This window comes from Coregonus clupeaformis, unplaced genomic scaffold (assembly GCF_020615455.1).
Source record: "Coregonus clupeaformis isolate EN_2021a unplaced genomic scaffold, ASM2061545v1 scaf0277, whole genome shotgun sequence".
Lineage (NCBI taxonomy): Eukaryota > Metazoa > Chordata > Actinopteri > Salmoniformes > Salmonidae > Coregonus > Coregonus clupeaformis.
Window position 1 is genome coordinate 182,857 of NW_025533732.1, and position 26,001 is coordinate 208,857.

General features: G+C 45.9%; 1 protein-coding gene across 1 annotated transcript; it reads left to right on the forward strand.

The window, feature by feature from the left end:
* Positions 1 to 562: 562 nt before the first annotated feature.
* Positions 563 to 26,001, forward strand: LOC121586811 (transmembrane protein 170B-like). The gene is made up of 3 exons (XM_041903812.1): positions 563 to 945; positions 21,377 to 21,547; positions 25,602 to 26,001. Exons 1-3 carry the CDS (start codon positions 774 to 776, stop codon positions 25,730 to 25,732), a joined length of 474 nt encoding a protein of 157 aa, XP_041759746.1. The 5' UTR covers positions 563 to 773; the 3' UTR covers positions 25,733 to 26,001.

Below are 26,001 nucleotides of genomic sequence, written 5' to 3' on the forward strand. Positions count from 1 at the left end.
AAGCTTTCAGACTTCTCATCTGCTTTCACAGCAGCAATCATTGTGTCTGGAATGTGATCTTATACATCTCTCTCTGATAAATTCCAGAAAGATGACCTTAATATTGACTCAGATTATGGTAATACAGAATACAATCTGCTGAATATTATATCTCTTATTGATATTAAGCTCCTCCACCTTTATCAGGCGTTTTAGGATTGACTCCACTGGGAGCAAATCAGCACCATGGACAGTACTGGAAACGATGAGACGTCACAGACAACGCCCTGCAATACAAAAACACATCATTCCTCTCATAGTAAATATATATACAGACTACTACAGTTGATAGTCCCCTCAATGATTTTCACAATTTTACAGCTCAATTACGCCCGCATGTGCCACATGATTACGCACGTTTTCAGCGTAAACACGACTGTACTGATTACTCATCTTTTGTTTACCATTCATTAAGGGCTACAACATCATAACGGTAACTCGTAGGCTTAGCGTACACTCCCCTTTAACTGGTGACGGCCCCTTTAAGGGTTATGTAGATCGACTGGCTGATGTAGGACCACACCTCCGCTATGCTCTATCGCGCTGCCATCCCATCCTCATCATGGCCTCCAAAAATCCGCGGCTGCGTTCGAGAATGAGCACGAGCAGACTAGCCGTTGGCCCTTTCCTTCCCCGCGCGGAAATGAACAACGTCAAGCCGAAACAGAGGCACCGGTAGAGGGGTGCGCGCCGGGGGATAAAGCCTCCGAGCTCATGCCACCCCGGTCTCCTCGATGTCTTCGTCAAAAGCCACGTACAGCCATTTGACAAAGAGGGGTGCGAACCCGGGCCGCGGCAGCACTGGCGACAGAAACATGAACACGAACAATGATTATTCTATCAATCTATCAGTGCAGCAAGTGCTGAGCCTCTGGGTGCAAGGCACGACGCTGCAACATTTCACAGGTAGGCTATGTCACATTATTACTGTACAGAGTACAGCCATGTCGTGCACTTGGCAGCATTTCAACCGCTGTGTGTAGGGTCTGGCTCGGTTCACGCAATTGCCAGTGTTGTAGGCTACACACATGCAGTGCTGGCCGTTATCTACTAACCTACTGTAGCCTACCGACATCAGGGCGACATGGGGAGCACCCACAGCACGAAATATCTACCGGGAACTGGTAACTGACCCGAGGTGTTTCCTCTGTCGGTCTCCATAGACTACCGGTAGCCTACCTTGGTTCGCAGGACGCATCCGGCTGTCAATGGTAGGCCTATCTCTAGAATAACATCTGGCAATGTGTAACGGAAATTGTGTGATAAATATAATTTCACTCCCATGTAAATGCTGCCATGCTTGGATTCATTAAATTAATAATGATCTATTATACCGTTAATTAATCTTTATGGTGCGTGAATGCACTTGGCACTGTGAAGTGTTGTCATCTCTGTTGCACACAGCCCTCTTCCTTTATCTTTCAGTCGAGTTGTGACCTGCAATTAGTGGCATCCTCTCCAACTCCTGAATGGACTGTATTTGGATTTATATTTATTATGGATCCCTATTAGTTCCTGCCAAGGCAGCAGCTACTCTTCCTGGGGTCCAGCAAAATTAAGGCAATTATACAATTTTAAAAACATTACAAAACATTCACAACAGATTTCACTTATCATTAAGTGTGCGCCCTCAGGCCCCTACTCTACTACCACATATCTACAACCCAAAATCCATGTGTACGTGTGTATAGTGCGAATGTTATCGTGTGTGTATGCATGTGTCTGTGCCTGTGTTTGTGTTGCTTCACAGTCCCCGCTGTTCCATAAGGTGTATTTTTATCTGTTTTTTAAACCTAATTATACTACTTGCATGAGTTACTTGATGTGGAACAGAGTTCCATGTAGTCATGGCTCTATGTAGTACTGTGCGCCTCCCATAGTCTGCTCTGGACTTGGGGACTGTGAAGAGACCTCTGGTGGCATGTCTTGTGGGGTATGCATGGGTGTCCGAGCTGTGTGCCAGTAGTTCAAACAGATAGCTGTTAAGAATGCAGAGTAGCACTTTATTATGGACAGACTTCTCCCCATTTTAGCTACTGTTGTATCAATATGTTTTGACCATGACAGTTTACAATCCAGGGTTACTCCAAGCAGTTTAGTCACCTCAACTTGCTCAATTTCCACATTATTCATTACAAGATTTAGTTGAGGTTTAGGGTTTAGTGAATGATTTGTCCCAAATATAATGCTTTTAGTTTTTGAAATATTTAGGACCAAGTATTCCTTGCCACCCTTTCTGAAACTAACTGTAGCTCTTTGTTAAGTGATGCAGTAATTTCAGTCGCTGTAGTAGCTGACGTGTATAGTATTGAGTCATCCGCATACATAGACACGCCAGTGGCATGTCGTTAGTAAAGATTTAAAAAAGTAAGGGGCCTAGACAGCTGCCCTGGGGAATTCCTGATTCTACCTGGATTATGTCGGAGAGGCTTCCATTAAAGAACACCCTCTGTGTTCTGTTAGAATGGTAACTCTTTATCCACAACATAGCAGGGGGTGTAAAGCCATAACACATACGTTATTCCAGCAGTAGACTATGATCGATAATGTCAAAAGCCGCACTGAAGTCTAATAAAACAACACCCACCATATTTGTATTATCAATTTCTCTCAGCCAATCATCAATCATTTGTGTAAGTGCTGTGCTTGTTGAATGTCCTTCCCTATAAGCGTGCTGAAAATCTGTTGTCAATTTGTTTACTGTAAAATAGCATTGTGTCTGGTCAAACACCATTTTTCCCCAAAGTTTACTAAGGGTTGGTAACAGGCTGATTGGTCAGCTATTTGAGCCAGTAAAGGGGGCTTTACTATTCTTAGGTAGCTGTCTGGGGCGTTCTAGAGAAATATGGCACATCATTTACATCCACGCCTTCACACTTTTGTGGGTAATGAAGACCTAGATGTTGTATCTTGGGTAACTTCTAAATGAGTTTTTGTTGAATGGAAAACAGTCATGATATTGAGAAGCAACACAGTCTAGAAGAGACAACTTGAGTGACAGTGTCACAGATGATGATTAAACGCCTGACTATAAGCAGTATTACAATTAAGCCTACTTCTCTCTCTCTCTTTCTCTCTCTCTCTGTGTCTATCTCTCATACTCTCTCTCTCTCTCTCTCTCTCTCTCTGCCTCCTCTCTCTCTCTCTCTCTCTCTCTCTCTCTCTCTCTCTCTCTCTCTCTTTCTTTCTGCCTCTTTCTGCCTCCCCTCTCGCTCCCTCTCTCTCAAATAAGGCTTGTACATAATGAGTTATGATATAATTGTGTTAGTACTTTGGTCATTGTATTCGGGGTATTTATTTTGAATGGGTGGAAATGCCTAAATGTTGAGAGAATACATTAGGCCTAACCTAAGAATGAACAGGGCAGTGGAACAACACACATTACACCGTCAAATCAATATCTCAAGATCTCTCATGACTGGAATTCAGTTTTTTGCAGTGCAAAGAGAAAGATGTACATATATGGGCATCATGGCTGGCATGTAGATTTTATGAGAGCATACTTCCTGCTGAGAAACCATTGGCTCCTTATGACCTTTTATATTGCACTGCTGTTGAAAGGATGCCATATAGGATGCCATATAGGATGCCATATATGATGCCATATAGGATGCCATATAGGATGCCATATAGGATGCCATATAGGATGCCATAGGATGCCATATAGGATGCCATATAGGATGCCATAGGATGCCATATAGGATGCCATATAGGATGCCATAGGATGCCATATAGGATGCCATAGGATGCCATATAGGATGCCATATAGTATGCCATATAGGATGCCATATAGGATGCCATAGGATGCCATATAGGATGCCATATAGTATGCCATATAGTATGCCATATAGGATGCCATAGGATGCCATATATGATGCCATATAGGATGCCATATAGGATGCCATATAGGATGCCATAGGATGCCATATAGGATGCCATAGGATGCCATATAGGATGCCATATAGTATGCCATATAGGATGCCATATAGGATGCCATATAGGATGCCATATAGGATGCCATATAGGATGCCATATAGTATGCCATATAGGATGCCATATAGGATGCCATAGGATGCCATATATGATGCCATATAGGATGCCATATAGGATGCCATATGATGCCATATAGGATGCCATATAGTATGCCATATAGGATGCCATAGGATGCCATATATGATGCCATATAGGATGCCATATAGGATGCCATAGGATGCCATATATGGATGCCATATAGTATGCCATATAGGATGCCATATAGTATGCCATATAGGATGCCATAGGATGCCATATAGGATGCCATATAGGATGCCATATGATGCCATATATGATGCCATATGATGCCATATATGATGCCATAGGATGCCATATAGGATGCCATATAGGATGCCATATAGGATGCCATATAGGATGCCATAGATTGCCATTTGGGGTGAATCTGTGGTTAATCATGCTGACTCGGCAGGGAAGTGACTCGCATGCACAAGTACTGCAGAAGTAAAGTTGCTGTAGTGAGGGAACCGAGGAGTGACACCCAGTATCACATCCCCATAGTTTATCAGTCAGATGAAAAACAGGCCACAAATAAGAAGAGATGAAGATCAGAGAAGTTGTGAATGTAGATTCTCACAGTGGCCATAAACTACATGTTATGGCAGGCCTCTCCCTTATACTGCTAGTATCACCCACAGACAGACTCTAGCAGAGTACTTTAACAAATGACATTTCCTGTGTACATGTTGTTCTGTGTCCTACCAGCCATTTCACTTCTCATTTCCTTCCCTATTCTCAGTTTTTAAATGTTGAAAAGACTGCGTCCAGCAAAGAGATTGTCTTTGGACAGTGTTATTGATATGCTCTGATTGACAAGTTTATTGATGACACCGTTAAAGCACATTGCATGTTTGTCAATTCTCAGTTATCCTTTCTGTTCTCACTTTATCATGCTTGCTCCCTTTGTTCACATGTTATCACATGTTATTACAGTGCTGACAACTGTATGATGCTACTGTATTTCTACTATACTCTCACACAGCACAGTCTTTCATATCTGACTATGCTGTCGCAGATATTAATCTGTCTCCTCCTCTCGCCCCACACAGCAGGAGATAGGACTATCAATCTGATCCCTGAGCCTGGCGTAAGCAGTGGGTGAACCCAGCTCCCAGCTCCCCTGTGGTCCTCTCCCTCTGTTCTCCCCCATCCCATATAGCTCTCAGTCCCATTGGTCCCTCGGGCCCCCATACAGCTACAGATGCCTGGCCTGGCTGTGCCTTTTGTAATCGAGGCTCCATGGGCCAAAAGTTTTCGCCGCTTATCAGTGGAATGGGAACATAATGTCTTTCCCGTTAACACGGATCCATAATAAACATTTTATTATGCATTTATAAAGTGTGTGTTTACCATTTATTAATTAATAATTAATCCCACATTAATAAACCATTTACTAATCATTAGTAAAGTATTTTTGAGGTCCCTAATCAAAAGTGAGTGCTATTTATACTTTATAAATGTCTGAGTGACCGGTGTAATTCCTCATAAAAAGATGGGCATGCCATTGGTAGACATTCCAGCAGTACCTGGCCATAGAACAAACACACAACACAGTATGATTAAGGAACCATATATACACGTCTGAATAACTAGTTTACTAACATTTACATATGTGGGAGTAATGATTAATAAATGTTGCGCAAACGGTTTGTAAATGCCTTATAAAGGGTTTATTATTGACCCTAAAAAGGAAGTGTTACCCCTTTCTCTTTAATGCTTGTGTTAGCATGCGAGGCCGTATGTTGTGAAAGCTGCTGACAGAGGCCCACAGGTCCGTGGTAGGGGATTAGCAGTATAACACACATTAATAATCCTACAGTCTGCTGACGGGGGTGGAAGGGGGGTCGTGGGGGGGGGGGGGGGTGGAAGGGGGGTCGGGGGTTGCATGCCTGAAGATGACACAGCACTTGTACTACTACAGACGACCTTGACTTCTCGACACTCCCTCATAGCCACACACACACACACACACACACACACACACACACACACACACATACACACACACACACACACATACACACACACACACACACACACACTCCCATGCAAAGAGTGGTGCCACTAAGGGATCTGTGTCCCAGTGGCGTGACAGAGCAGAGGTGTGTGGTGTGGGGACATGCCCCCTCTGTCTCCATATGCGGAGCGTCCCACAAATCCTGCCAGGCTTAGGGTTGGCCAGCAGATGCTCAGCTAGCGCCATCCTGTGGACTGTGTGGAATCGTAATGGAGTTGGCTGCCGGTGGCGTGTCTCTCTGGTCCCAGTCTGGCCCTTCTCTCTCCTCGCTGTCCTTCTCTCTCTCTCTCTCTCTCTCTCTGTCTCTCTGTCTCTCTGTCTCTCTCCCTCTCTCTCTCTCTGTCTCTCTGTCTCTCTGTCTCTCTGTCTCTCTCTCTCTCTCTCTCTCTCTCTCTCTCTCTCTCTCTCTCTCTCTCTCTCTCTCTCTCTCTACCTCCCTCTACCTCTCGCTCTACCTCTCTCGCGCTACATCACTTTCTATGTCTGTACATAGTCAAAGATTTTCTTAATTTGGGGTCAGTCACAGTGGTCAGGTATTCTGCCACTGTGTACTCTCTGTTTAGGTCCAGATTTTTTGGTTGATTCTTTCCTGTGTGTCAAATAGTTATCTTTTTGCTTTCTCATAATTTGGTTGGGTCTAAATGTGTTTCTGTCCTTGGCTCTGTGGGGTCTGTTTGTGTTTGTGAACAGAGCCCCAGAACCAGCTGGCTTAGGGGACTCTTATCTAGGTTCATCTCTCTGTAGGTGAGGGCATTGTGGTGGAATGTATGGGCATCATTTCCTTTTAGGTGCTTGTAGAATTTAACAGCTCTTATCTGTATTTTGATAACTAGCGGGTATAGTCCTAATTCTGCTCTGCATACATTGTTTGGGGTTTTGCGTTGTACGCAAAGTACGCAAAGTATATTATTTTCAGAATTCTGCATGAAGAGTCTCAATTGGGCGTCTGTCCCATTTTGTGAATTATTGGTTGGTGAGCAGACCCCAGATCTCACAACCATAGAGGGCAATGGGTTCGATAACTGATTGAAGTATTTTTAGCCAGATCCTAATTGGGATGTTGGGTTTTAGGTTCCTTTTGATGGCATAGAAGGCCCTTCTTGCCTTTTCTCTTAGATCATTCACAGCCTTGTGGAAGTTACCTGTGGTGTTGATGTTCAGGCCGAGGTAGGTATAATTATTTGTGTGCTCTAGGGCAACAGCGTCTAGATAGAATTTTGTATTTGTTGTCTTGGCTACTGGACCTTTTTTGGAACACCATTATTTTTGTCTTACTGAGATTTGAGATTCTTCAAAGTAGGCAACAAGTGCTCAGCATATGTGGGAACTCCTTCAAGACTGTTGGACAAGCATTCCAGGTGAAACTGGTTGAGAGATTGCCAAGCGTGTGCAAAGCTGTCATCAAGGCAAAGGGTGGCTACTTTGAAGAATCTAAAATATAAACTATATTTAGATTTGTTTAAGACTTTTTTGGTTACTACATGATTCCATATTTGTTATTTCATAGTTTTGATGTCTTCACTATTATTTTACAATGTAGAAAATAGTACAAATAAAGAAAAACCCTGGAATGAGTAGGTGTGTCCAAACTTTTGACTGGTACTGTACATGTTGAAGAGGGTGGGGCTCAAGCTGCACCCCTGTCTCACCCCACGGCTCTGTGGAAATAAATCTGTGTGTTTTTGGCCAATTTTAACTGCACACTTGTTGTTTTTGTACATTGATTTCATAATGTTAAAGAGTTTAAGAATAGACTATTTAAATTTGTGGTCTGTATATTTTATCATTCTGTTTAGTATACCATCAACACCACAGGCTTTTTTGGGTTGAAGGGTTTGTATTTTGTCCTGTAGCTCATCCAAAGTAATTGGAGAATCCAGTGTCTTTAATAGCTGATTCTAAGTTTTGTAAATGATCATGTATATGTTTTTGCTCTTGGTTATATGGCCGAAAATGTTGGAGAAGTGTTTTATCCATACATCTCCATTTTGGATAGATAGCTCTTCGTGTTGTTGTTTGTTTAGTGCGTTCCAATTTTCCCAGAAGTGGTTAGAGTCTATTGATTCTTCAATCACAATGAGCTTTTTTCCTACATGCTGTTCCTTCTTTTTTCTTAGTGTATTTCTGCATTGTTTTAGTGTTTCACCATAGTGAAGGCATAAACTCAGGTTTTCTGGATCTCTGTGTTCTTGGTTGGACATCTCTCTCCCTCTCTCCACAGTATCCCGTACTGTCCCTGTCTTCCCCTGACATAGATAGGGGCTGTATTGTGTCTCGTCTCAACAGTATGAGCTGACTAAGCTGGCTGTGTGTTCTGTTGAGGCCAGGCAGCACAATGGGCCCTGGGTCACACCACCGTAGCGTCTCTCTCTCTGCCCAGCATGACAGCTGACAGCTGGATCGATACCAGAGGTAGAAGGTTGTGTAACAAGGTTAAATGGCTATGCTAAAGATAACATGGTTAATGTTGACAGCACATACAGGTCATTGGCACATGTATTGCAATTGACATTTTAGACATTTAGCAGACAAGCGACTGACAGCGGTCTTCCCCATATGTGGTCCTTTCAACAAATACATATTAGGAATTAGTTCAATACTTAGCAGGTTTTGTATTTCACATCAGGTTGGTGGTGAGACTTTTTACAGTATCATTTATAAACATGAAATAACTTAGAATTTGTCATGTGAATTCCAGCATTTATATATACAATACCAGTCAAACGTTTGGACACACCTACTCATTCCAGGGTTTTTCTTTATTTTTACTATTTTCTACATTGTAGAATAATAGAGAAGATATCAAAACTCTGAAATAACACATATGGAATCATGTAGTAACCAAAGAAGTGTTAAACAAATCAAAATATATTTTATATTTGAGATTCTTCTTGCCTTGACGACAGCTTTGCACACTCTTGGCATTCTCTCAACCAGCTTCATGAGGAATGCTTTTCCAACAGTCATATGCTGAGCAATTGTTGGCTGCTTTTCCTTCACTCTGCGGTCCAACTCATCCCAAACCATCTCAATTGACAGTGTCACCAGCAAAACACCCCCACACCATCACACCTCCTCCTCCATGCTTAACGGTGGGAATCACACATGCAGAGATCATCCGTTCAACTACTCTGTGTTTCACAAAGACACAGCGATTGGAACCAAAAATCTCAAATTTGGACTCATCAGACCAAAGGACAGAGTTCCACCGGTCTAATGTCCATTGCTCGTGTTTCTTGACCCAAGCAAGTCTCTTCTTCTTATTGGTGTCCTTTAGTAGTGGTTTCTTTGCAACAATTCGACCATGAAGGCCTGATTCATGCAGTCTCCTCTAAACAGTTGATGTTGAGATGTGTCTGTTACTTGAACTCTGTGAAGCATTTATTTGGGCTGCAATCTGAGGTGCAGTTAACTCTAATGAATTTTTGCTAACTAAACTATTGGGCATACAGTGGCTTGCGAAAGTATTCACCCACCTTGGCATTTTTCCTATTTTGTTGCCTTACATCCTGGAATTAAAATTGATTTTTTGGAGGGTTTGTATCATCTGATTTGCCTACCACTTTGAAGATGCAAAATATTTTTTCTTGTGAAACAAACAAGAATTAAGACAAAAAAACTGAAAACTTGAGCGTGCATAACTATTCACCCCCCCAAAGTCAATACAGAGCCACCTTTTGCAGTAATTACAGCTGCAAGTCTCATCTGACCAGAGTACCTTCTTCCATATGTTTGGGGAACACCAAGCAATGGCTTTTTTCTGGCTACTCTTCCGTAAAGCCCAGCTCTGTGGAGTGTACGGCTTAAAGTGATCCTATGGACTGTTACTCCAATCTCCACTGTGGAGCTTTGCAGCTCCTTAAGGGTTATATTTGGTCTCTTTGTTGCCTCTCTGATTAATGCCCTCCTTGCCTGGTCCATGAGTTTTGGTGGGCGGCCCTCTCTTGGCAGGTTTGTTGTGGTGCCATATTCTTTCCATTTTTTAATAATGGATTTAATGGTGCTCCGTGGGATGTTCAAAGTTTCTGATATTTTTTTATAACCCAACCCTGATCTGTACTTCTCCACAACTTTGTCCCTGACCTGTTTGGAGAGCTCCTTGGTCTTCATGGTGCCGCTGGCTTGGTGGTGCCCCTTGCTTAGTGGTGTTGCAGACTCTGGGGCCTTTCAGAACAGAACAGGTGTATATATATATATATATATATATATATACTGAGATCATGTAGTCATTTAGCAGACGCTCTTATCCAGAGCGACTTACATACATTATTTTTCATACTGGCCCCCCGTGGGAAACGAACCCACAACCCTGGCATAGCAAACGCCATGCCCTACCAACTGAGCTACATCCCTGCCAGCCATTCCCTCCCCTACCCTGGACCAATTGTGCGCCGCCTCATGGGTCTGTCGCGGCCGGCTACGACAGAGCCTGGATTTGAACCAGGATCTCTAGTGGCGCACCTTAGACCACTGCGCCACTCTGGATTATTTAACTAATTATGTGACTTCTGAAGGTAATTGGTTGCACCAGATCTTATTTAGGGGCTTCGTAGCAAAGGGGGTGAATACATATGCACGCACCACTTTTCCGTTATTTATTTTTTGAAACAAGTAATTTTTTTCCTTTCACTTCACCAATTTGGACTATTTTGTGTATGTCCATTACATGAAATCCAAATAAAAATCCATTTAAATTACAGGTTGTAATGCAACAAAATAGGAAAAACGCCAAGGGGGATGAATACCTTTGCAAGGCACTGTATTTGGGCTGCAATCTGAGGCTGGTAACTCTAATGAACTTATCCTCTGCAGCAGAGGTAACTCTGGGTCTTCCTTTGCTGTGGCGATCCTCATGAGAGACAGTTTCATCATAGCGCTTGATGGTTTTTGCGACTGCACTTGAAGAAACTTGGGTCTTTTACCAAATAGGGCTATCTTCTGTATACCACCCCTACCTTGTCACAACACAACTGACAATTGGCTCAAATGTACAACAATGTACAACAATTGGCTCAAATGCATTAAGAAGGAAATAAATTCCACAAATTAACTTTTAACAAGGTACACCTGTTAATTGAAATGTATTCCAGGTGACTACCACATGACAAAATATATTTGCGAAGGTGCACTTTGAAGATGCTGGAACAGTCCACATTTACTTTTCATCTGCAAAGAAAACAAGTAATTAATAGAAAAATCTGACAACCCCATAGTAGAATAGTTTATCTACAGTGAGGGAAGAAAAAAAGTATTTGATCCCCTGCTGATTTTGTACGTTTGCCCACTGACCAAGATATGATCAGTCTATAATTTTAATGGTAGGTTTATTTGAACAGTGAGAGACAGAATAACAACAAAAAAATCCAGAAAGACGCATGTCAAAAATGTTCTACATTGATTTGCATTTTAATGAGGGAAATAAGTATTTGACCCCCTCTCAATCAGAAAGATTTCTGGCTCCCAGGTGTCTTTTATACAGGTAACGAGCTGAGATTAGGAGCACACTCTTAAAGGGAGTGCTCCTAATCTCAGTTTGTTACCTGTATATAAGACACCTGTCCACAGAAGCAATCAATCAATCAGATTCCAAACTCTCCACCATGGCCTAGACCAAAGAGCTCTCCAAGGATGTCAGGGACAAGATTGTAAACCTACACAAGGCTGGAATGGGCTACAAGACCATCGCCAAGCAGCTTGGTGAGAAGGTGACAACAGTTGGTGCGATTATTCGCAAATGGAAGAAACACAAAATAACTGTCAATCTCCCTCAGCCTGGGGCTCCATGCAAGATCTCACCTCGTGGAGTTGCAATGATCATGAGAACGGTGAGGAATCAGCCCAGAACTACACAGGAGGATCTTGTCAATGATCTCAAGGCAGCTGGGACCATAGTCACCAAGAAAACAATTGGTAACACACTACGCCGTGAAGGACTGAAATCCTGCAGCGCCCGCAAGGTTCCCCTCCTCAAGAAAGCACAAATACATGCCCATCTGAAGTTTGCCAATGAACATCTGAATGATTCAGAGGAGAACTGGGTGTGAAAGTGTTGTGGTCAGATGAGACCAAAATTGAGCTCTTTGGCATCAACTCAACTCGCCGTGTTTGGAGGAGGAGGAATGCTGTCTATGACCCCAAGAACACCATCCCCACCGTCAAACATGGAGGTGGAAACATTATGCTTTGGGGGTGTTTTTCTACTAAGGGGACAGGACAACTTCACCGCATCAAAGGGACGATGGACGGGGCCATGTACCGTCAAATCTTGGGTGAGAACCTCCTTCCCTCAGCCAGGGCATTGAAAAATCAAATCAAATCAAATCAAATTGTATTGGCCACATGCGCCGAATACAGCAGTTGCAGACATTACAGTGAAATGCTTACTTACAGCCCTTAACCAACAGTGCATTTATTTTTAATAAAATAGTAAAATAAAACAACAACAAAAAAGTGTTGAGGAAAAAAAGAGCAGAAGTAAAATAAAATAACAGTAGGGAGGCTATATATACAGGGGGCTACCGGTGCAGAGTCAATGTGCGGGGGCACCGGCTAGTTGAGGTAGTTGAAGTAGTATGTACATGTGGGTAGAGTTAAAGTGACTATGCATAAATAATTAACAGAGTAGCAGCAGCGTAAAAGATGGGGTGGGGGCAGTGCAAATAGTCCGGGTAGCCATGATTAGCTGTTCAGGAGTCCTTATGGCTTGGGGGTAGAAGCTGTTGAGAAGTCTTTTGGACCTAGACTTGGCACTCCGGTACCGCTTGCACGTGCGGTAGCAGAGAGAACAGTCTATGACTAGGGGTGGCTGGAGTCTTTGACAATTTTGAGGGCCTTCTCTGACACCGCCTGGTATAGAGGTCCTGGATGGCAGGAAGCTTGGCCCCAGTGATGTACTGGGCCGCACGCACTACCCTCTGTAGTGCCTTGCGGTCGGAGGCCAAGCAGTTGCCATACCAGGCGGTGATGCAACCAGTCAGGACGCTCTCGATGGTGCAGCTGTATAATTTTGAGGATCTGAGGACCCATGCCGAATCTTTTCAGTCTCCTGAGGGGAATAGGCTTTGTCGTGCCCTCTTCATGACTGTCTTGGTGTGTTTGGACCATGATAGTTCGTTGGTGATGTGGACACCAAGGAACTTGAAGCTCTCAACCTGTTCCACTACAGCCCCGTCGATGAGAATGGGGCGTGCTCAGTCCTCTTTTTTTTTCCTGTAGTCCACAATCATCTCCTTTGTCTTGGTCACGTTGAGGGAGAGGTTGTTATCCTGGCACCACACGGCCAGGTCTCTGACCTCCTCCCTATAGGTTGTCTCATCGTTGTCGGTGATCAGGCCTACCACTGTTGTGTCGTCGGCAAACTTAATGATGGTGTTGGAGTCGTGCCTGGCCATGCAGTCATGGGTGAACAGGGAGTACAGTAGGGGACTGAGCACGCACCCCTGAGGGGCCCCCTGTGTTGAGGATCAGTGTGGCAGATGTGTTGTTACCTACCCTTACCACCTGGGGGCGGCTCCGTCCAGGAAGTCCAGGATCCAGTTGCAGAGGGAGGTGTTTAGTCCCAGGATCCTTAGCTTAGTGATGAGCTTTGAGGGCACTATGGTGTTGAATGCTGAGCTGTAGTCAATGAATAGCATTCTCACGTAGGTGTTTCTCTTGTCCAGGTGGGAAAGGGCAGTGTGGAGTGCAATAGAGATTGCATCATCTGTGGATCTGTTGGGGTGGTATGCAAATTGGAGTGGGTCTAGGGTTTCTGGGATAATGATGTTGATGTGTGCCATGACCAGCCTTTCAAAGCACTTCATGGCTACAGACGTCAGTGCTATGGGTCGGTAGTCATTTAGGCAGGTTATCTTAGTGTCCTTGGGCACGGGGACTATGGTGGTCTGCTTGAAACATGTTGATATTACAGACTCAGTCAGGGACATGTTGAAAATGTCAGTGAAGACACTTGTCAGTTGGTCAGCACATGCTCGGAGTACACGTCCTGGTAATCCGTCTGGCCATGCGGCCTTGTGAATGTTGACCTGTTTAAAAGTCTTACTCACATCGGCTACGGAGAGCGTGATCACATAGTCATCCGGAACAGCTGGTGCTCTCATGCATGCTTCAGTGTTGCTTGCCTCGAAGCGAGCATAGAAGTGGTTTAGCTCGTCTGATAGGCTTGTGTCACTGGTAAGCTCACGGCTGTGCTTCCCTTTGTAGTCTGTAATAGTTTTCAAGCCCTGCCACATCCGACGAGCGTCAGAGCCGGTGTAGTACGATTCAATCTTAGTCCTGTATTGACTCTTTGCCTGTTTGATGGTTCGTCGGAGGGCATAGCGGGATTTCTTATAAGCATCCGGGTTAGAGTCCCGCTCCTTGAAAGCGGCAGCTCTACCCTTTAGCTCAGTGCGGATGTTTCCTGTAATCCATGGCTTCTGGTTGGGGTATGTACGTACGGTCACTGTGGGGACGACATCATCGATGCACTTATTGATGAAGCCAGTGACTGATGTGGTGTACTCCTCAATGCTATCTGAAGAATCCCTGAACATGTTCCAGTCTGTGCTAGCAAAACAGTCCTGTAGCTTAGCATCTGCGTCATCTGACCACTTTTTTATTAACCGAGTCACTGGTACTTCCTGCTTTAGTTTTTGCTTATAAGCGGGAAACAGGAGGATAGAGTTATGGTCAGATTTTCCAAATGGAGGGCGAGGGAGAGCTTTGTACGCGTCTCTGTGTGTGGAGTAAAGGTGGTCTAGAGTTTTTTTCCTCTGGTTGCTGTGACGTCACGAGAGGCTACACAGCTTTCAGCGGGATTGCTCAAGTAGTGCAAGGAGACAAGGTTCAAACAAAACAAGGATTTTATTATAGGTCTTGGGAAATTAACGAAAATATAACAAAATTCTGTTCTCTTGTGGCTCTTTAAGGGTTAACAGTTCAGGGATGTCTCTTCCACATCCAAAATCATAATTCTCACTCGCTCAGATAACTTTTTCCCCAGCCTTACTGTAGTCCACGTTGCAGCTAGTGGCCAACCCAGCAAAAAGTCCTTCCAAATGTCTCTCACGTATTTCCACAGGTGCATATATCCAAAGGTGAGTATTTCCCAAAGGTAAGTATCTCCAAATCCTTATATTCCTCATGGAAGTGGACGTGCAGCCCTCTTGTCCTCCAGAGAGCCCAGGTTGGAGACTGTGTCTCTTCCCTTCCCAAACCTTCAGCTCATCAGCTCTCATTTGTTTCAGCTGCGTGGGAAGATTGGCCATAGAGGGGTGGAGATCCCCGACATACCAGCAGATGGAGCCATAGCTGTCTGGGTTTGCAGCCACCTCAGGATGTAACGTCCCTCCAGGACACAGCCTCTCGTGACATCACACACCCCTCCTCGGGACCGACGCCTGTCGGGGTAAAGGCAGCGAAGAAGGCATCACGCCGGGAGAGGGCGTCCGCATTGCCGTGGTGCTTGCCAGCCTGCTCTCTCTTCAACTCCTCCACCTCTAGGACCAGGGACTCAGCCTCCTGTTGTCTCTCCTTGAGTTTCTTACTGAACGCATCAGCCTTGGTTTTAGCAGAGTTTAGCTTCTGTTGAGCAGCTTTCAGTTCCTTCTCTCTCTCTGCCTCCGCATTCTTCATCTTGTTCTCCAACACCTTGTACTTCTCCTCTGCCTTCTTCTGGACCTCCTTACTACTGCGCAGGGTCTCCTCACACTCCTCGATGGTCCTGCGCAGCCTCTCCAGCCCCCTGTTGCTTATGGAAGGAGCTCTGTTGGAGTTTAGCCTGGAGGATATCTAACTCTTCTGTCTTCATGTCTAACTGTTGCTTTAACAAACGATACCTCTCAGCGGTCCCCTTCAGACCAGACAGTTCTTTGTCCAGATTCTGTAGCTCCGTCTCTGTGTCGGGTCTGGGCACCTGCCATCCTATCAGAGCCCGGGCGGGAGTGAGTAACTCGGAGGATTGCACCGGAGCCTTCCCAGGATGAGTCTTGCTCTCCGTTTCCGAGGTACTCGGGTTATCCTCTCCTGAGACTCTCTCCAGAGTGGGTAAAAGGCTGGGCAGTCTCGTCCCATTAGGACAGGGACGGGAGGGAATCAACCACCCCGCCGCCGTGTGTATGGTCCCCGTGTGCTGGTCATTGTAAGTTCAGTAATGGGGTATTCTCTGGTGTCCCCATGGACACAGGAAACTGGGAGGACTTTCCCCGGGGTCAGACACGTTGGGCCCACCAAATCCTTACGCACCAGGGTGGACGGCTACCAGAATCCAGTAAGGCCTCCACATCATGGTGATTCACAGTTACCGGGCAGGTGGGGGGGTCGATCTGGGCCGCCATCTACGAGTCCCAAGAGCGAGGCAAACGGTGTGTGGGTGCTGAGCTGGGAGGACTCCGCAGTGGGCATAGGTTCTCGGCTGGTTTCCCCACACAGCCAGGAGATATGTCCCATCTCCCCACACCGGTAACACTGTCGAAGTTCCCCCTCCTGGTGTACTCTTCTTGGACCCGCCTGGTTTCTGGCTCCCCCTGGAGCCGGGATAAGTCCTGACGTGGCTGGGTTCGAGACCTTGGGGGTCCTTTTTGGACGGGTTCTTCCCATTTGTGGTGGGGCCGCACTCCTGGGGTCTTTTTCGGGAAGCATTCAGCATCTCCGCTGTGGCCTGGTACTTTTCCACAGCTTCCACGGTCAGATCAGCCGTGGTCAAGGCCTGTTGACTGATGAACCGCTTTTGCCTCATAAGGCAGGGCGCGTAGGTAACGATCCACCACAACGGCCTCCACCACCGCCGCTGCTGTATTCCTCTGCGGATCCAGCCATTTCCTTGCGATTCGGACAAGTTCATGCATCTGCGCCGAGGAGGTTGGTCTGGTTGGAAGGTCCAGCTGTGAAAGCGCTGGGCCATACCAAACTTTGTGAGTCCATATCTGCTGAGGATCTCAGACTTCAGGGCATCATAGTCAGTAACCTGGTCAGGGCCCAGGTCCCGGACAGCATTCAGCGATTCCCCGGTTAGAAAGGGGGCTAACAGACCAACCCACTGTTGCTTGGGCCAGGCTTCCTAGTGGCCGTGGCCTCAAATGCATGCAGGTATGCCTCAATGTCATCGGTAGCTCCCATCTTAGATATAAAGTCACTTGCCTTTATTGGGCGGGTATTTTGGACCACCCTCTGTCTCTGCAACTGCAATTCCTCTGCCTTCAGAAGGTTGGCTTTCTTTTGCTCCTCCAAGAGAGCCACGTTTGCTTGCATCTGGGCTTGCTGGCCAGCAACAAGGGCTTTCAATATGTCCTCCATTTCAGTCGGCGGGGAGCCTACGGCCAACTTGGAAAACTGGGTGATCAAACCTTCGGTATCCTCCTCTGACATGCACTATTAACGCTTGAGCGTGCCCGTATTCTCCACCATCTGTGACGCTCACGAGGCTACACAGCTTTCAGCGGGATTGCTCAAGTAGTGCAAGGAGACAAGGTTCAAACAAAACAAGGATTTTATTATAGGTCTTGGGAAATTAACGAAAATATAACAAAATTCTGTTCTCTTGTGGCTCTTTAAGGGTTAACAGTTCAGGGATGTCTCTTCCACATCCAAAATCATAATTCTCACTCGCTCAGATAACTTTTCCCCAGCCTTACTGTAGTCCACGTTGCAGCTAGTGGCCAACCCAGCAAAAAGTCCTTCCAAATGTCTCTCACGTATTTCCACAGGTGCATATATCCAAAGGTGAGTATTTCCCAAAGGTAAGTATCTCCAAATCCTTATATTCCTCATGGAAGTGGACGTGCAGCCCTCTTGTCCTCCAGAGAGCCCAGGTTGGAGACTGTGTCTCTTCCCTTCCCAAACCTTCAGCTCATCAGCTCCTCATTTGTTTCAGCTGCGTGGGAAGATTGGCCATAGAGGGGTGGAGATCCCGACCATACCAGCAGATGGAGCCATAGCTGTCTGGGTTTGCAGCCACCTCAGGGGGATGTACGTCCCTCCAGGACACAGCCTCTCGTGACATCACATTGCACATTTAACATGCTGGTAGAAATTAGGTAGAACGGATTTAAGTTTCCCTGCATTAAAGTCCCCGGCCACTAGGAGCGCTGCCTCTGGATGAGCGTTCTCCTGTTGACTTATGGCCTTATACAGCTCATTCAGTGCAATCTTAATGCCAGCATTGGTTTGTGGTGGTAAATAGACAGCTATGAAAAATATAGATGAAAACTCTCTTGGTAAAGAGTGTGGTCTACAGCTTATCATAAGATACTCTACCTCAGGTGAGCAAAACCTTGAGACTTCCTTAGTATTTGATTTTGTGCACCAGCTGTTGTTTACAAATATACACAGACCGCCACCCCTTGTCTTACCGGAGTCAGCCGTTCTATCCTACCGATGTAGCGTATAGCCCGCTAGCTGTATGTTATCCATGTCGTCGTTCAGCCACGACTCTGTGAAACATAAGATATTACAGTTTTTAATGTCCCGTTGGTAGGATAACCGTAATCTTAGGTCATCCAATTTATTTTCCAATGATTGAAGATTGGCTAATAGGATTGATGGGAGCGGCAGTTTACTCGCTCGCCGCCGGATCCTCACAAGGCACCCCGACCTACGCCCACGATATCTCCGTCTCTTCCTCATGCGAATGACGGGATTTGGGCCTTGTCGGGTGTCTGTAGGATATCCTTCGCGCCACCTCGTTGAAGAAAAATTATTTGTCCAATACGAGGTGAGTAATCGCTGTCCTGATATCCAGAAGCTCTTTTTGGTTATAAGAGACGATGGCAGAAACATTATGTACAAAATAAATTACAAATAACATGGAAAAACACACATAATAGTACAATTGGTTAGAGGGCTGTAAAACACACGGCCAAGGCAACAAAGGAGTGTCTCAAGAAGAAGCACATTAAGGTCCTGTAGTGGCCTAGCCAGTCTCCAGACCTTAATCCCATAGAAAATCTGTGGAGGGAGCTGAAGGTTCGAGTTGCCAAACGTCAGCCTCGAAACCTTAATGACTTGGAGAAGATCTGCAAAGAGGAGTGGGACAAAATCCCTCCTGAGATGTGTGCAAACCTGGTGGCCAACTACAAGAAACGTCTAACCTCTGTGATTGCCAACAAGGGTTTTGCCACCAAGTACTAAGTCATGTTTTGCAGAGGGGTCAAATACTTATTTCCCTCATTAAAATGCAAATCAATTTATAACATTTTTGACATGCGTTTTTTTTCTGGATTTTTTTGTTGTTATTCTTTCTCTCACTGTTCAAATAAACCTACCATTAAAATTATAGACTGATCATTTCTTTGTCAGTGGGCAAACGTACAAAGTCAGCAGGGGATCAAATACTTTTTTCCCTCACTGTATTTACCTAGTCGGCTTGTTGTGTGAAACATGCATTCTGACAAGCAGTCAATGCACAACACTTCTTGCAGGGGAAAACAGCAATTTGCCATTAGTGCATAGGGGAGAGTGGGGCTAAATGTAACATGGGTCAATTGTAGGGAAACATGGGGTAAAACTCCACCCTACCTCAAAATATTTTTGGGGGAGTGACTGAAGAAATTGTGATGAGACAAATTACATTCTCTCCCCAACACCCCAAACATCCAGTCCGAATTTATGTCCAATCCACTTTGCCTCTGTGTCAGTGGAGCCAATCTGGCCTCTCGCTGGCTGAGTGAATGTGATGTGGCCAGAAGGCCGCAGCTCTTTATGCAAAGCTTGTCTGCAGGAGCCAGGAAAAGAGGAATAGAACAAGGGATGAGGGGAGGGAGAGAATGTGAATAGGACTCTCTGCCGGGCTCTCAAGCCTCTCTCTGGGACATCATAAGATTGGGTGCGTCCCTGTTTATCCATAGAGTATCTCTGTGTTCTTTCAGAGCGATTACTATGGCAGGTGCTACCTTGGTCATGTACTAGGAATGCCAGATATGTGTTGGAATTCCTATGTTAGAACATAGAGATAAATCAATTCATCATAGTGTTGGAATGTCCAATATGTTTGGAGGAGCTCTTTGTGAAAAGGGATACTTGTTAAGGAATTGTCCAGTATGTACCATGTATGCGTTCCAGGTTTGTTTGTTTTGTTTTGTTTTGTTTTAGTCATTTAGCAGACGCTCTTATCCAGAGCGACTTACAGGAGCAATTAGGGTTAAGTGCCTTGCTCAAGGGCACATCGACAGATTATTCACCCAGTCGGCTCGGGGATTAGAACCAGCGACCTTTCGGTTACTGGCACAACGCTCTTACCCACTAAGTTACCTGCCCGTTGGGGGTAACGTAGAGCAGTACAGTAGTTCTAGGAGTGGGACACAGCAGGAGAATGTTTGGTATTTACCTTTTAGTCATTTACCCAGAGCGACTTACAGTAGTGAGTGCAGACATTTTTGTAATATTTCGTAGGTATCGCAAAATTTGTCCGAATTTGATAGAACAGTGAATTTAAATGCTTAATTTAAGTGCTTTTAAATCCTTCACTGAATGGATTTAATACCCTTCATAAACCTTCAAAATGGGTACTGGATATGAAATGTTAGAAATGTTATGAAATGCAGCCTGTTTTATTGAATGGTGTCTACACTATAAAAAATAATAATATGTTGATTCAATGTACAATTATAAGGCAAACAGCTCTACAACATTTTCACACACAAACTTTTTGTTGTGAGTTTGCTCAACAAACATTTTGTTTTGGTCCTGGTCAACAAACATTTTGTTTTGGTCCTGGTCAACAAATATTTTGTTTTGGTCCTGGTCAACAAACATTTTGTTGAGCAAACAAACTCACAATCATATTGCAACTGGTTGCCTTACAATTGTAAATTGAATAAATTATTATTTAATTTTTTGTATTTTTACATTGTATTACCGTGCTTGGCTGCCTTCTCGTGAGCCCAGGCACAAGGTGGCCCTAGATCTGGTGTGTGCAGCTGCTGCTCTCTGTCTCTCTCAGATATAATAATCATACACCTGCTCTGAGGTTTGACCCAAAACTGCTTCCTGTGGTTGTTTGTTCAGAGATGTGTCTTAAACCACATTCTCGGTTTTATATTTAGAGTACGTGAAGGCCATGTACTCTAACACCTTAAAGGGGTTAATACTTCAAATATATAGGCTTATATTTTCTAACCACTCTGTATATTTCCATTCAGATACTATGTTTTCAACACCTTGCTGAGGTTGTTGGTATGTATACAGAGCTGTCTAACTAACCACTCGTCTGTGTGCGTGTTGTTTCCCTGTTGGAAAGGTACAGAGCTGTCCAACCACTAAACTCTATCTTCCCTCCCTCCCGCTCTCTCTCAGAGATGTGGTACTGGGTGTTCCTGTGGTGTCTGTTCTCCTCTCTCTTGGTCCACGGGGCGATGGGCCTCCTCATGTTAGTCATGTTGCAGCGCCACAAGAGGGGTCGCCTCATCACCTTGGTCCTGGTCAGTCTGGGTTTCCTGGCCTCCCTGGCCGGAGGGGTCATCACCAGTGAGTCATTGGCAGATGTTGAGTTTGTGTGTGTGTGTGTGTGTGTGTCTGTCCCAGCTTATGTATGCCACCCCCCCTCTTCCTGTCTGTCTGTCTGTATGTCTGTCTGGCTGTCTGTCTGCTACCCTCTTCCTGTCTGTCTGGCTGTCTGCTGCCCTCTTCCTGTCTGTCTGTCTGTCTGTCTGCTGCCCTCTTCCTGTATGTCTGTCTGCTACCCTCTGTCTGTCTGGCTGTCTGTCTGCTGCCCTCTTCCTGTCTGTCTGACTTGCTGTCTGTCTGCTGCCGTCTGTCTGTCTGTCTGTCTGTCTTTATGTCTGTCTGTCTGTCTGCTGCCCTCTGTCTGTCTGGCTGTCTGTCTGCTGCCCTCTTCCTGTCTGTCTCTCTGTCTGTCTGTCTGCTGCCCTCTGTCTGTCTGTCTTTATGTATGTCTGTCTGTCTGCTGCCCTATGTCTGTATGTCTGTCTGTCTGCTGCCCTCTGTTTGTCTGTCTGCTGCCCTCTTTCTGTCTGTCTGTCTGCTGCCCTCTGTCTGTCTGCTGCTGCCCTCTTTCTGTCTGTCTGTCTGTCTGTCTGCTGCCCTCTGTCTGTCTGTCTGTCTGTCTGCTGCCCTCTTTCTGTCTGTCTGTCTGTCTGTCTGCTGCCTTCTGTCTGTCTGGCTGTCTGTCTGCTGCCCTCTGTCTGTCTGGCTGTCTGCTGCCCTCCTCCTGTCTGTCTGTCTGTCTGTCGTTCTGTCTGCTGCCCTCTACAGTCTGTCTGTCTGTCTGTCTGTCGGTCTGCTGCCCTCTGTCTGTCTGTCTGTCTGCTTCCCTCTTCCTGTCTGTCTGCTGCTCTCTGTCTATCTGTCTGCTGCCCTCTGTCTGTCTGGCTGTCTGTCTGCTCCCCTCTGTCTGTCTGTCTGTCTGTCTGTCTGCTGCCCTCTTCCTGTCTGCTGCCCTCTGTCTGTCTGGCTGTCTGTCTGCTGCCCTCTTCCTGTCTGTCTGTCTGTCTGTCTGTCGTTCTGTCTGCTACCCTCTTTCTGTCTGTCTGTCTGGCTGTCTGCTGCTGCCCTCTGTCTGTCTGGCTATCTGCTGCCCTCTTCCTGTCTGCTGCCCTCTGTCTGTCTGGCTGTCTGTCTGCTGCCCTCTTCCTGTCTGTCTGTCTGTGTGTCGTTCTGTCTGCTACCCTCTTCCTGTCTGTCTGTCTGGCTGTCTGCTGCTGCCCTCTGTCTGTCTATCTGTCTGTCTGTCTGTCTGCTGCCCTGTGTCTGTCTGTCTGCTGCCATCTGTCTGTCTGTCTGTCTGCTGCCCTCTGTCTGTATGTCTGTCTGTCTATCTGTCTGTCTGTCTGTCTGCTGCCCTCTTCCTGTCTGTCTGTCTGTCTGCTGCCCTCTGTCTGTATGTCTGTCTGTCTATCTGTCTGTCTGTCTGCTGCCCTGTGTCTGTCTGTCTGCTGCCCTCTTCCTGTCTGTCTGTCTGTCTGCTGCCCTCTTCCTGTCTGTCTGTCTGTCTGTCTGTCTGTCTGTCTTTCTGTCTGTCTGTCTGCTGCCCTCTGTCTGTTTGGCTGCTGCCCTCTGTCTGTCTGTCTGTTTGCTACCCTCTTCATGTCTGTCTGCTGCCCTCTGTCTTTCTGTCTGTCTGTCTGCTGCCCTCTGTCTGTCTGGCTGCTGCCCTCTGTCTGTCTGTCTGTCTGCTGCCCTCTGTCTGTCTGTCTGCTGCCCTCTTTCTGTCTGTCTGTCTGCTGCCCTCCTCCTGTCTGTCTGTCTGTCTGTCGATCTGCATTTTGCCTCTCTGTCACCACCCATTCTGTCTCTGTCTGTCTCTCTGCCTGTCTGTCTGTCTGTCTGTCTGTCTGTCTGCTACCCTCTTCCTGTCTGTCTGTCTGGCTGTCTGCTGCTGCCCTCTGTCTGTCTGCTGCCGTTGTCTGTCTGTCTGTCTGTCTGTCTGTCTGTCTGCTGCCCACTGTCTGTCTGCTGCCCTCTGTCTGTCTGTCTGTCTGTCTGCTGACCTCTGTCTGTCTGTCTGTCTGCTGCCCTCTGTCTGTCTGTCTGTCTGCTGCCCTCCTCCTGTCTGTCTGTCGGTCTGCATTTTACCTCTCTGTCACCACCCATTCTGTCTGTCTGTCTGTCTGTCTGTGTATGTCTGTCTGTCGATAGGTCTGTGTGGCTGCTGTCCTCTTCCCGTCTGTCTATCGATCTGCATATCTCTCCATCTGTCTGGCTCTCTATCCAATTGTCCTCTCTACTCATGCCCAACATATTTAGCCCTAATATCATCTTCCAGTCCAGAGAGTGGTACATAGTACTGCATCTGTATGTGTAAATAGACCTTAGTCTGTGTCTGTGTCCCAAATGGCACCCTATTCCCTACATAGTGCACTACATTTGACCAGGGCCATAGGGCTCTGGTCAAAGCAGTGCACTAAATACAGATGTCAGATCTTAATTTGAGCCAGTTTGCTACAGCAGGAAAATAATCATTCAGCAACAGGAAATTATTATGTGAATTATAATTAATTGACATTTTTGTAGGGGTTGCTACATTTCTCGTAAAGGAAAATCAAGTCTGAAATTTAATGTGGAAATGACAAACTTCAGAAACCTTTTTAAACCGCAAATCACTACAAGTTTAAAATTCCCTGCACTGCAGGAAAGTTATCCTGCAACAGGGTGATCAAATTAAGATCCTACATATGTAGGTAATAGGGTGCTATTTGGGACGTAGGGTAGGACAGGAGCTCCTGATGAGAGGCCTGGATTAAACACTCAATCACAGAGGCAAGCCAAAAATAGACGGACAATTTATTATTAATATTGATGCTAGCTGAGAGAGCAGACTATTGACTGTGCATTGCCCCGTGTGTTATACACTAAAACAGCCAAAAGCTAGCACCGTGTAGCAGCAGCAGCAGCCCTCTGCCAAGAGGGAGGAAAGGTGAGGTTATTTAGTGGTCGACCGGCAACAGTCAGACATCAACAACTTTGAGCCAGTTTATAGGCTAATCTCTCCCAGTGTCCCTTGTCTTGACATCGTTGTTTGTTGTTGACTCAAAATAAGATTTGTATCTAAAGGTCTTGAGCTAAAACAAAAACAAAAATGTTTAAGTTGAACTCAGACAGTTGGACTTTTGAGACCCTCTTCAGTACAGACTGTTTCCATGGCGATGGTCATAACGGCATATAGTGAGAGAGGCGTGACTAACTTGTAGGGAGAGGGGGAGAGAGAGAGAGAGAGAGAGAGAGAGAGAGAGAGAGAGAGAGAGAGAGAGAGAGAGAGAGAGAGAGAGAGAGAGAGAGAGAGAGAGAGAGAGAGAGAGAGAGAGAGAGAGAGAGAGAGAGAGAGAGAGAGAGAGAGAGAGAGAGAGAGAGAGAGAGAGAGAGAGAGAGAGAGAGAGAGAGAGAGAGAGAGAGAGAGAGAGAGAGAGAGAGAGAGAGAGAGAGAGAGAGAGAGAGAGAGAGAGAGAGAGAGACTGCGTCCCAAATGGCAGCCTACATAGTGCACTAACTTTTTTTGACCAGGCCACATAGGGCTCTGGTGAAAAGTAGTGCTCTACAGTATGTAGGGAACAGGGTGCCATTTGGGACGCAGTCAGAGTGGCGAGTAAACACAGTATGTAGGGAACAGGGACACTCACTCACACCCCCTCTGTCTGTGTGGAGCCATGACTTATACGGCCAGCTTTAAAAGGGCCATCTTTTAACGCTGCTACTAAAACTGTCCATGTGGGAGAGTCTAGAGAGACAACTGTGAGGACATGAGGACAGGCTGAGACACGAGGACAGGCTGAGACATGAGGACAGGCTGAGACATGAGGACAGGCTGAGACATGAGGACAGGCTGAGACATGAGGACAGGCTGAGACATGAGGACAGGCTGAGACATGAGGACAGGCTGAGACATGAGGACAGGCTGAGAATAAGGAGAGAGACATTTCTGTCATTCATTTTTATCAGCACTTAAACGCTATTGAACAATCTGTGGTGCAGTTGACAAGGCTTGACTGGCTGCTGTATGTTAGGATGTGTGTGTTAATATTCATATGAATGACCATCTGTATGTGGGGGTGTGTCTCTTTCCCAGGTGCGGCGGTGGCTGGGGTGTACAGGGTGGCAGGGAAGGACATGGCCCCTCTCCAGGCCCTGGTGTTTGGAGTGGGCCAGACCACCCTCTCTGTTCTCATCTCCTTCTCACGCATACTGGCCACTCTCTGAAGAGATGGCCCGTCCACACAGATGGACAGACTCACTGACGGATGGATAGATAAGACACAGGAGAAGAGAGAGAGAGAGAAAAGGAGAGACTGGGCACGGTGTGCGGGAGACCAGGGTTCACATCCGACCAGTTACACACACAGCCCTATGGGTGAACTGTGGTGGCGGTTAACTTCACGTTGTGAACACAGTAAATTAGCTGAAGACGGTGGTTTCCCAGATGTCCCAGATGTCCCAGACATTTAGGGAGGGATGCAGAAGAGATAGTA